This window comes from Dermatophagoides farinae, chromosome 7 (genome assembly GCF_024713945.1).
Source record: "Dermatophagoides farinae isolate YC_2012a chromosome 7, ASM2471394v1, whole genome shotgun sequence".
Lineage (NCBI taxonomy): Eukaryota > Metazoa > Arthropoda > Arachnida > Sarcoptiformes > Pyroglyphidae > Dermatophagoides > Dermatophagoides farinae.
The window spans coordinates 266491-279901 of NC_134683.1; the positions used below are offsets into that span (position 1 = coordinate 266491).

The 13411-nt window shown below is 30.4% G+C and overlaps 1 protein-coding gene across 4 annotated transcripts in view; it reads left to right on the forward strand.

The window, feature by feature from the left end:
• Positions 1–9588, forward strand: part of LOC124497220 (innexin unc-9) — a 56437-nt gene extending 46849 nt beyond the window's left edge. For 3 of the 4 annotated variants that reach the window (XM_075732537.1, XM_075732536.1, XM_047060842.2), the window contains 2 exons: positions 6703–8638; positions 8741–9588. In XM_075732537.1, the coding sequence (XP_075588652.1) occupies positions 6703–7944 (1242 nt within the window). In that variant the 3' untranslated portion in view covers positions 7945–8638; positions 8741–9588. Of the gene's footprint in view, positions 1–6700; positions 8639–8740 lie in introns of all 4 variants that reach the window. The other variant, XM_075732535.1, reaches the window with a different exon arrangement.
• Positions 9589–13411: the final 3823 nt, after the last annotated feature.

Sequence of the window (13411 nt, forward strand, 5' to 3'; positions counted from 1 at the left end):
ATCTTATTACTTATTACACATGTAAACTGAATGTGACCCTTTTCTGTTGTTGTTCTAGTCAAGATTTTTTTTTCATCTTGCAATTTTAATAATAACCACATCCAGGCTTTTTATCATTTTGAAACCTAGTTATTATCATCATCATCATCATTTTTTTTGTTTGCAAATTATCCAATAGATAATTGTTGTCTTTGTCGTTTTTTTTTTGGTGCCATTTATTTTTTTCTTATAGATTCTCTGTGTATTTTATCAGTTCTAATTGATTTTTCTATTTTTTTTGGACTAATCCAGAAAAAAATTTAGCCTTATCTCACAATTTTCTCAATAATGGATCTGTTTCTAATTTGAATTGAAAATTTCATCTTTTTCCTCAGCATATGCTTTCTCTCTATATAAACATATGGTTCCTGGATCAAAAGAAAAATAAATAAATAAATAGTCGATATCGATCATTAATTATCCAATTGCTTTTTTTATGTTGTTTTTGGCTATAAATAGTTTACATTGTTTACAAATTCTTCGTAACAACAAAAACATAATACTAATCAATCAAAAAATTGAAGAAAAATATTCTTTATTTGATGAATGGGTGTGTGTGTGTGTGTGTTTTTGTAAATACGAAAAACAAATACAGCGACCATTCTGGTACTACACGTTTGGTCCGAAATCTTACTCATATCCAGACACACACACACACAAATCTAATCTCAAAACAATGTTCAAGAAAAAGTTTCTCTGCCCACTTTTCAATCATATTTCTTTTATACGAGAAATTTATAAGAAATCAAACAAAACGTGTCAATCGTTGAATCACAAGTTTGTGTGTCTGTTTGATTCTAGTTTTTCTCTGATCATTGATTGTTATCGATTTATTATATCATTATTATTATTGAGAGATTGGAGAGAATGAAAGGAAAAAATGAAATGAAATCAGAGCTTTTTGCTTTCACTTTTTTTTGATTTTTGTACACACATAATTGATCTGCATTTTTTGGATATGGAGAATATCGATTTCTTTCATTTTTTTTTCTTCATTATGTCTCACTACTACTTCAACTACTATTGAATAACTTTTTGGAATTTTTTTTTTGAAACATAATTTTTTCTTGATTCTCTACGATCATCCAGAAGAATCAATCATTTTTTTCTCGCTCTCGCATACTGATATATAGTGTGTTATGTGTGAAGAAACTTGCTTTCTGGCATTCACGTTCATTTTCTTTTGTCCGAATTGGCTATTTACCATGTTCATTACATGATATTTATTATTGGCCATCTTGAACCAAATTATTTCGGCTAAATGATATTGTGATTTTAAATTGAAAAATTTTTCACGAAAAAAAACCAGAAGAAACAAAAAAAAAGAAAAGTTCATTTGTTTTTTGGTTTTGGTTTTGGTTTTGTTATTCATTATTATTATTATTATAATCCCAATGATTCAATAATAATCATTTTCATTTTCATTCAAAATGAAAATGAAAATTCCACTTTCCATCTCATTTCATTTTCAATTCTAGATAGCTGTCAAACTTTTTTTTGTTTCCTTTTTTTCATTTTCTGTATAATAAGAATGGGAATGGGAAAATAAAAGAGAGAAAAATTTTCTAGAAATTGACTTGTTCATTGCTCTTGTTCACTATCGATGTTCATTTCTCAAAATCAAAATTGAATGTGTGTGTGTGTGTGTGTGTGTATGTAGGAAAAAGAAACAGAAGAGCCAAAATCCTTGGATCATTATTACGGTTAGGCTCTAATTCCTTTTTGTGATGCCTTCTTCATCATCATCCATCTCTTTCTCTTTTTTATATGCTTCTTCTTCGATATTTTTGTTTTGTTATATTGTAAGCTTTCAAGTTCTATCAATTTTTCTTTTCTTTTCCGATCTTTATTTTGAATGAAAAAAAAATCAAAATGATAAATGTTTCTTTTTCTGTTTGCTCGTATTGCGATTCATTTCGTATTTCAGTTTCATTTTCCATCACTTTGCTATTTTGTCTACAATATCTACAAACAGAATCAGTCAGTTTTTGTTGCGAAAATAAAAATGTTTCAATGTTCGTAGCCAGGAAAATTGTAAAATTTAAAAAAAAATGATTCTCATTTATTCATTCATTAATTGATTAGTTGATTTTATCATTTCGTTTTCTTCAAATTGAAATTGGACTCGAAAAAAATGATCAATTCCACAATGAATGTCGTCGATTCATTATTCGTTTGTTTTGGTTGGTGTTTGTTTCAATTCTATATACACATAGTCAATTTCGATTCATCATGATCATCGTTCATTGTCCACCCACACGCACACACACACCCAATCATATTGGCTTCAAACAAACAAACAAAAAATTCTGGTTTTTTTTAGCTATTTGTTTGTTTGTATGGTCCATTTTCATTTTAGTGTTTCACATTTTATTATCTTCAGGGTTTTCGTTTTTGTTGTCCATTTTCTGGCTCTAGCTGTTTGGTTGTGTTTGAACGAAAATTGAGATACACACACACATACATACGAATAAAATGAATTGAAACCAAGTTTTCCTTTTCATTTCTTTTCTTCTTTGTTCGTTTTTGCTTTTATTCTTTCCTATTTTTTTTTCTTTTTATTTCAAATGTTTTGAATTCGTGTTTTTCGATTCTCGATTAGTGTTAGTGTGTGTATAATCAATCATTTTGAGCTTTGTAATTCTCTTTGCTTCACATATATTCATTGAACAGTTTCGGATTTTTTTCTCTTCTCAAAAGCTCTAAATTTATGGACCTACAGTATTTGTTTGGTCACTATATTTGTGTGTAAGTGGAGGAGGTGGTTTGAAAAATTGGAAAATTTGAAACAAAAATTTGTGTCACACACACTGCCAAACAAGCAAATGAATGTGAAAATTCAAAGTTTTTAATGTTAATTTGAATTTTTCATCAATAAAAAAAGATTCGTATCTCATCATTATCAATGTTTGGAGGAAATGGATTTCAAATTGCTTGATAATGCTGATGATGATGATGAAAGCGCGGAAGTAAAATAAAAGAAAAATACAGAAAACATTTCAGCTTTTTCAGTATTGAATAAATTGATTTTAAATTCAAATTCTCTCTCTCTCTCTCTATGTGTGTGTGTGTGTGCCTGCATTTTTTCATTTTCCCTATTTGTTGATAATGATGATGATGGTGATTGTCGGGTATCTTTTTTTTAGTGTAAGCAAAAAACAAAAATTCTTAACCACCAAACGATGACGATCATCGAGCAAGCAACGACGATGAAAAAATCTTTTGATTGAATAATAATTGATTGAAAGAAGAATTTTACTGCAAAAAAAGTGAATAATAAATCAGTCATTGTCATGATCATCATCATCTTGATGTTTGCCGTGTTTGTGTGTGTGTGTGTGTGTGTATCATTTGAATTTAGAATTTGTCAAAGTCATCGTTGTTTGACAAATTTCCATTGAAACTTTTTTCTGCCATTCATTCAGTCAGTATCAAATCGTGAATTTAAACGAAAGCTAGAATTCATACGAATCTATGATGATGGATGGTGATTTTCTCTGTTTGATTCACGATACATTCCACAAAAGTGAAGCAAAGAAAAAAAAACTTTCTTGATTTCCAAAAAAAAATTTTGAATTTTTTTTCGCTTTGTTTTGAGACATTTTCTACGTTTGCAATAATAAATTTGATGATTTTTAAGTCGTTGTTGTTGTTGTTGTTGTTGGCCACAAGAATTTAAATTAAATTCTCGTTTTTTTCCAAAAAAACACAAGAACCCAAGAAAATAGAAAAGAAAACTTTTTTCGCCCATATCGATTGACGGGTTTTTTTCGTATCTCTCTCTCTCTAATTATAAAATAATTTCATCCATTGAATTGAATAGATGAAATTAAATTAATTTTAAAATACAACAGACACAGGAAAAAAGGCATTCACAAGTTACGGTTTGATGGTTTCTTTTTGAATTTGCCCAAGAAATTTTTTCCTTTTTCTTTTTTTTACATTCTTCACTTAAATTGTCTTTGTCGTTTGTCATTTTCTTTCACTGGTTTTTGACAAATTCATTTTTAAACAAAAAATTTCTTGGAAAAAATCCTGGAATTTCCAATAATTCATATTGTTAGTGCTGTTGTTTTGTTCTCACTTGAGTTTCACTACTCGTCGTACTAAACACTAATCAAGCAATTGAAACGATGATTGTGGTTGGTTGGTTGTTTTTTTTGTATCGATTTTTGTTTCAATGTTCACCATGCTATCGCTATGCGATCAATGAATTGACCAAAAAAAAAAAAAAAAAAAATGTCATAATCAAGTCACGTAAGATTTTTTCTTCGTTTTTCCATTTTTTCATCATTCACTAACTAACAAACAAACAAACAAACCATTGAATCATCAACCAAAAAACATTGCTAATTAAAACAAGGAAACTGATGAACAGAATTTTCTCATTTTCGTGCAAAAAATTTTTTTTAGAAAATTAAATATTGAAAAACGCAGGCAATTTGGTTTTACAGTCATTATCATTATCATCATTTTAATAATCAAATATTCTAAATTACAATGTTAACAAATCATCTCTTTCTCGATTTCATTTCATCTCATCAAACAATGACGACAACCACGCACACAGGCAAGAAAAGACAAATTACATAATCTAATGTCGACGCGACATTAAGAAAGAAAAAGCTTTGCCACCAAAGCCAAAATTAACGGCATTTCTTCTTTATTCAATTCAATTGAAAGAAGGATGCAAACTGTGTGGCCCGGGTATCAATGACTTTGAAGAAAAAAAACAACCAAGACTCACTCTAATGTAATAATGAGAATGAATTTGGTTTGGTTTTTTGGATCCTGGTAAATGTGGAATGAATGAATTTATTTCATTACACAATCATCATCATCATCATCATCATCAAACAACATTCTATTTATAAAGATTGCATGTGGTGGGTAGATGATGGGGGGACTAGATTCATGAAACAGAATTGTCTTTAATGAAACTTTGTACAGTTTTATTTATTTATTTTTTTTTTTTTTGGTTTCTCCTGATGAGCCTAATCAATGAATCTATCCACTACCACTACCGCCCATTATACCATCGTTGTAGATGATTGGTAATCAGCTAATTTATTGGAATGAAATACAAAAACTTGAACCCAAATAACACACACACTCACACAATGTTTGTGTTTGAGTTTGGTTCAATCATTTCTTGTTTTCTTAAATAACAGCAACAGCAACAACAACAGTAATTTCTGCTCCAAATTTATATACAATGTTCATCTTGAATTTTATTTGTTGTTGTTGTTCAAATCAACCAAAAAAAAAAAAAAAAAAATCATGACCAATCTTTCGAAATAACAGCAGCAATTAGCTACAATGAATTGTGAGTGTGTGTGTGTGTGTGTTTGCTGTTATATAGTGATGGAGCATTAAAACATAACTTTTCTTAATTCTGTGATTTGATTTCTGAACAATCTCTCTGTTTTTTTTTGAATTAATACCCCTAAAGCAATCATTGTGATCAATTGATCGATTTTGTTTAATCAGTGGTTTGGCCACTGACCACCAATAGATAAATCCATCATGATTTTGGCCTTTTCATACAATCAAGAAAAAAAAATCATTAATATCAAATGGTTTTACAATTCAATTCATTCATTAATCATTCATTTCTTCTTCCTACTATAATGACGATGGATAATGATGATGATGATTTGAATCTCAAATAGAATTTGAAATTAAAATCCAAATTCAAAAAAAAACACGAATGAATAAATGAAATTTGATCGATAAAAATGCTGTAATTCTAATTTTGTTTGTTTACTTGTTTGGTTGTTTAATAATTTGTGCCTGAATCTAATGATAATGATGATCGTGATGATGATAATGGTACTACTTTGATTTGATTTCGATTCGGATAATTATTTGCTCGATACTGAAACACACACACACATATACCGATAATCATTATTATTGATTTCTTCAGAGAATTTTATTATTCTTCTTTCTATTCACATTTATGATTGATTTATTCATATCCATAGACTTGCCCGGATTTTTTTTTCTCTTCATTGGAATTAACCAACTTTGATTGAATTTGGCAATAGAATGAACTCGAATCATTTGGAGATGCTATATATTACATACACACATACACACACACATGATTCTTTCACTCTTTATTTTTTTTTTTGTTCACTTTCTTTATCATTTGATTAGTTTAATCATCATCATCATCATCATAATGAAATTATTATTAAACAATTCAGTTTTACTTTGTGTGAAAAAAAAGTATTAGCAAGCAGCAAAATTTCAACCAGTGCAAAAAAGGCGTACAGATTTTGTGATTGAATCGTTGATAGTGTATGATAGTTTCTGCTTGCTTCACACACACTCACACAATGGTATGATGGATTTCACCCAGAATCTTATCGATCGATCGATCAATCGATCACCAACAACAACAACATCATCATCATCATCAGATTAGAGGCATCTTTCATTTATTCATTTATTAATGAATTCTCGTAGAATTTTTTTTGGCAAAATCAAAAGAGAGAGAAATGAATGAATTTTGATTAGGATTTATTTACTACTCAGCAGCAGCAGCAGCAGTAGCAGAATTGATTACAGTCTATTGAATTGATTTCATTTTTATTTGCTTTTGAAACTAATGTTTATCGTGTTTTTTTTTCTTTTCTTCTTCTTTTAATATCACAGGATCCACCCGATCCAAGAGTATTACCAGAGGAGCTTGATTATGGTGGTTTCGACGTAGCATCAACTGGTCCAGAACGATTGAAACGTGTTCGCGTCGGTTATTATCAATGGGCGCCATTAATATTATTAGTACAAGGATGTTGTTTTTATGTACCATTTTTAGTATGGAATAGTTGTGCACATAATGCCGGTGTAAAGCTACGACGTTTATTGAAGAAAGCCTCTGATATAGCATCACTGCCACCTGGTTGTCAGCAACGCGAAGCATTATTAGCTGAATTTGTTGATCAATTCCATACATTGGTTACAGGTGAAGCTGGTTGGTGTACAGATCCAAGTTGTCGATTGCCTCTATCGTGCCGATGTTGTATTGGCGGTCCAAGCCGTTATCTGTGCCTACTATACCTATTGGTCAAGAGCCTTTATGTGCTCAATGTTGCCCTACAATTTATATTACTCGGTTCATTTATGGGCCGTGGATTTCTTCGACATGGACTTGAACTGATGCGACGGTTCATTGTTGAAGGTGATTGGTGGGCATCACCAAGATTTCCATTGCAGACCTTGTGCCAAGTAAGGGCCGCTATACAAGGCGGTTTACGTACATATACATGCCAATGTGTATTGCCTATCAATGTATTCAATGAGAAAATATTCTCTGTCGTTTGGTTCTATCTTGCATTTTTAATGCCTTTGAATGTTGCCTCCTTATTATTCTGGCTATGGCGTACATTCCGTTGTAATCGTCTTGCCTATGTTCGACTTTGCCTATGGCGGACAAGGCTAGTATCGATGGCTGAAGTTGGACGTCTTGCACGTAAAATATCCACCAATTATCTAGGATGGGATGGTGTATTCGTATTACGTATCATTGAACACAATCATGGCTCCATTATGGCCACATTGATCGTTTCAAGACTTTGGGAATTCTATGCTAATCAAATGAAAATGCAAGAAGACGGCGGTGGAGGTACCGGTACGGCAAATGGTTCAGATGCTGAAGTTGGTTCCGTTGCATCGGTTGGTGCGCCGCCATCTACCTCATGGCATTCATGTCATGCGGCCGCTTGTCATGCGACCAGTCATCATCATTCAACATCAGCAGCGGCAGCAGCAGCAGCTGCGGCAGCTGCTGCCGCATATGCACCACCAACACCATCTGGACCACCGCATCCACATCATCAACAATTAGCATCAACGAATCCAAGAAAAAACATTCCACCAAATGGTTTCTGGAAATGACAATAACTCAAAAACTGGGGGCATTCACACACACACACACACACATTATGCCCACAGTGATTTTTTTGCTCCATGATTCATGATTTTATTCTGGTTTTCTGATTTTTTTCCTCTTTCCTTCTTCATCATCATCGTCATCATTTAATATACACCACACACACACACACACATTGATCGACAAAGAAACAAAGGCCGGAAATGCAGCAAAAAATTGTTATTATTGTTAAATTGTTGTTGTTGTTATCATTGATTGATTGTCATAGTGATTGTTTGTTTGTTTTTTTTCATCGATCTCCGTTTCCTGTAATAATGTACCGATGTGAAGAGCCGGTATAAAATACCTGTATCGATTTCTGATGATGTGCGTGTGTGTTTCATTATTTTATTTGCGTTTCCTATTACATCATCATCATCAACAACAATAACAACAACTAGTCATTCATTCATTGTGTTCGTTTTTCATCATTGTCATTCAACACATACACACCACCATATGATGATTTTCTCAGAAAAAAAGCCTTTGACATCAAAAAAAAAGGAATTGAAAAACCATGAATAATGGAAACCAGAATTTTTTCCTTCTTCTTGCTGCAATTGCTTCGACAATTGGGTCAGAAACATTTGTACAATTTATTCACAACGACCATTCACGATTGCAATATTTGTCAATATTTTCTCAAAAAAATTTACTCAAGTAAGTAGCTTATTTATCTATATAGAACAACAAAAGAATCTGATTTTTAAATTTTTTTCCCAACTCTATGTTGATACTGATAACGCCATCTATGTCCTAAAGGTCTGTATTATTTTGGAAAAATTTTTTTCTATACACAAATTTTTTCTTTCTTCTCATTGGTGTTCAAGCCTATTTTTTCTCTCGTTTTCATTAACGATTATTATGATTATTAATTAATTAATTATTATATGTAAGGAACATCATTATCATGGCAGATAATACGGCAAAGAATGGACAAGAAGACAACGACAAAAAAGAAGAAACCTTAGCCAAGCCATACACCCACACACACACACAAACAAACACTGTATGTAAATGTATCCACCAAACAAGCACACACAAAACAAAATGAATTTCCATTGGTTTAAAAATTCTGGAACATCACAAAAATTGAAGCACTCCGGAAATTGTTGTTGAATGTTATTGGCTTGTTGTTCTTGTTGTTGTTGTTTAAAAATATGTTTTTTGAAAAAATTATTAATTATCACTACAAACACATGTGGCTGAATTTTCATCTGTAATTTTTTTTCCTGTCTTTTGCGATTCTCTATTTATGATATTGTTGATTGATTGATGAAACAACGTACAAAAGAAACAAACAAACAAACAAAAACAAACTTGAATCGTTATAGATTTTCATCATTGATTTTTTTTCTTTCATCTCTGTTTTTCATCATTCATAACAAAAATCTTCACCAATTCGATCTCGATCATCATCCACATTATCATCTGTTTCATTTTTAAATATCACATCCACAATGACACATTTGATCTCTCTCTCACTAACTTCATTTGAATTTTTTTTTCTTCTCATTTCCATCAACAAACCAAATAATGCTCATCATCATCCTCATCCGCAATTCCACCATCCATTAGTTCACACAAACATTTACAGAGACAAGAAAACATCCATCCAAACGAAAAAAAAACAATCCTGCATTCGTAAACCATGTGTACACTAAAACAACAAAATTTTTCGACAATTTATGTGATATCGATACCACATCAATGTTTCAAAATACTGCAAGTTTTTTACACCACGCACAAATCTTTTGTTTTTTTTTCTCTCGTTTTATTGATGTGTTATTCGATATTACAAGAATGCCCATTTTGTTTTTCATCCTTTTTTTTCTTTAAAATGAAATTGATTGATTTGATTGACCATTTAATTTGATTTGCATATTCATTTATTAGTATCATATGATTAGTGTGAGATTGGGCCTCTAAATTAAAAGTGACCAGAAAACTTTTTGTTTTTTTTTACTCTTTTTGATCTTAATGCTCATCACCATTTTCTAATAGTACAACAACAACACCAAAAACAACAACAACTCACACACTCAATTAATTCAATTTCTTCATTATTGATAATCAAAATATCTACGTGTAATATTTAGAAAGCTTTATCCATTTTTTTATCAATTTTCATTGACCATATTTTCATTTTTTGGACATTTAGAACATTTGCGCACACCAGTTGATTAAATGTTTATAATCAATCACTCGATTGATTGATCGATCTGAAGCATTTTTTTTTGACTTTACAAACCAAATGATTTGATGTTTATTATCATTTTCATTTCTGGTGCTACGAAAAAAAAAATTCAATTCCATTCACCTGAGAGAGTGAGAGAAAGATAAGTTTTATGCAAATTAGATGCTTGAAGAAAAAAGATTGATGTTAAAAACTGTTTCTTTGGTCTGCACACGCACATTGTTCATCATTTGCTGTTGAGTAAATGAAATTTTTGTCTGTTGCTCGTGATCAATCTTGAATTCAGTTCCATATATGTGAATCATTCCATATCATCAGTTTGATATTTTCATCAACAACAATACAAATAAATCCATCATCATTTTGTCAGATTCATGTGCATGGTTCAGAATTCAAGAATTGTGTGCATGCATGTCAATCGGAATGGTACAAACAAACAACAGACAGACAGGGTAATCAAGCAAATTGTCTTAGCAACATTATCAATTTGTGTGCGGGTGTTTTGTACATTTTAGGTTCCAAAAAAATACATGGTTTTTTACTCTTTTTTTCTTTATTTTTGCACATTACGTTTTTTTTCTGTTCCACCACCAACCATTTAGAATCTCGGTTTTGTTCAGAATTGTATTTTATTTCATCTAATATCTTTATTCTCGATTCATTCACAAAAATGGAATCATTTCAAATTATTCTGATCTCTCTTTCTCTCTCTCTCACTTTCTCTCTTCTTCTCTTATATTCTTTGCTTTGCTACTCTAAAAAACACACACCGAAAGTCTTTCAGAAATTTTTTCTTTTTTTTTATTTTTATTTTTTGCTTTTTTGTCATCCAAATGCAATGCAAACAACCAACACAACAACATACGATTTAGTTATTTTTTTTTTTGCTTTTCATTTTTAGTACAACTGCTACAGCAGCAGCAGCAACAACAACAACAACAACAACAACGAACATTAATCACCAATCACCAATCATTATTATGAATCAAAAATTTTTTCAAATAAATATAGATAGATTATGTATCTCAATGGTTGGTAGGATGATAAAGTGTATTCGATACTGGTCATTTAGATAAGCTTTTTACAAATAGTTGAAATGTGCGAATCAAATTTTATGGTCAAAATTAATCTACAAATCCTGGTCACAATAGCTGTTTGTTTTTACTCCTTCCTTGTCTTTCCTGTCTTATAATTTTTTTTTCTAAAACAAAAAAAAACCATTCCACAAATATAAAATGATTAGCTATCGAAAAAAAAACAAACAATTGTACACACACTCAAAGTTCAATGGATGTTTACATTTGTGTGAATTATGTATGGTGGATGGATGGATTGATGATATATGGATGGCCCCAACAACCAGCATGGACAGCATTTTTTTTTCTCATCTTCATCATTAAAATCACACCACCATCATTATCATCAATTTTAAAAGAATTTTTCTCTTTTTTTCTGTTTCATTTCGATTCTATATATGGAATTCATTCATTTGATTTATGATCGATCATTATTGATTATTATAATTTCTGTATGTAATATTTCAAAAATTATTTATTATTATTATTGATTATTATATATGATGATTATTATTAAAATTTAAATTTAAATTTAAATTATTATTATTATTATTATTATCATTAAAAAACGAAAACAAAATGATGAAATAAAATAAAATGTGAGAAACAAAATCAAAATTAATAATAAAAACCAAAAATTTGTTTCGTTTTTGAATAAAATGACAAAATCACTTGAATCATTCACATTGAATATTTCCAATCACTTTCATCTATTGGAATGAATGTTTGTGTTAAATTGGATATGGAGAATTTTTTTTTGTTCCCAAAGATGATAATCTTGTTTATCACAATACATCCTGAAGCTATCAACTACTTAATATCATGAAAGATGATTGGCTTCATAGTTGTTATTAAATTTGACATTCTTTGACAATTTTCACTTCACCTGGACCAAATAAATCCAGATACAAACAACAAAATCCACTTGAAGATAAATAATGATATTTCTCTGTGAATCCTGAATCAACAACAACTTGACAATTCATTTATATTTGTTAAAAGATCTTATTAAGTTTTTGGCAAAAGGCCAAATAATAATATGATTGCATTTTCAATTTATTTTAGAGATTATTTTTCTTTGTGTATGTGTGGGTGTGTCTAGCATGTGATATACGGGAAAAAAACATTGATCAACCACCAATGTCTATATTTCTAATAAGATTTTTTTCATCATCATAATATTGAACCTATATAAAATGTCATTGATGTAAAACGATTCTTTTTCTCTCTTTGGCTCATACACACAGGTAAGTCGTTCTCAAGAGAAAACATGGTAGACACACATGTCAATGTATCTTGATGAGCAATTTCTTTCGTTTTTTTTTTCTCTTTGAACAAATTCGATAAAACTTAATCGTCAGAGACATAAGGGAATTATCTGCAAAAAATACTAATTCAAGTTGTATATTTTCTTATTGATATTGCATAACTTGAACAACAACCATAACGAATTTGATGAAAATTACTTGAAAATTATAATCATCATCATCATCATCATTAGCAGCAACAAACACAATTTGTAATCATGATGATGATGATGATGAGGACCATTTAGATTGCTATATTTTAATTCCAAAATGCGAATTTGTCTTAAAAAAAGCTGATTCCATCATCATCAATAGTCAATTGATCAATTCCCAAATGCTAAACCAAATGAACATTCATACGTAGAGTATTGAATAATTTTTTTTTGTTTATCTGTATCACAAGGGGATACGACGTGACCATTAGTGACCATCAGAATCATCAACAGCAGCAATAGACACACGTATGAATAATCCACATATACCGGTACATACATATGTTGTTGTTGTTGATGATGATGATGATGACCCAAATATTTTATTTTGTTTTTCGAAAAAAAAGTATATGACATTCATTTTTTTTTGTTGTGCAAATGAAATTTGAATATATCAATTAGCAATTCGATTTGATTCGAACAACAGCTACAGGCCGAAAAAAATCCATTAGTTTCATGACGATTTTCTGTAGAAAAGCACTTTCTAAAATATCACATGTATAAACTGATTTATTGTATTAACATATTTGATGTATATAATAATTTAAAATGAAACCGTTCGTAATTCTAACATTTTCTTTTCACTATGATGATGAAACGAACACGAAATTGACAACAACAACAACAACAACAATTTACAA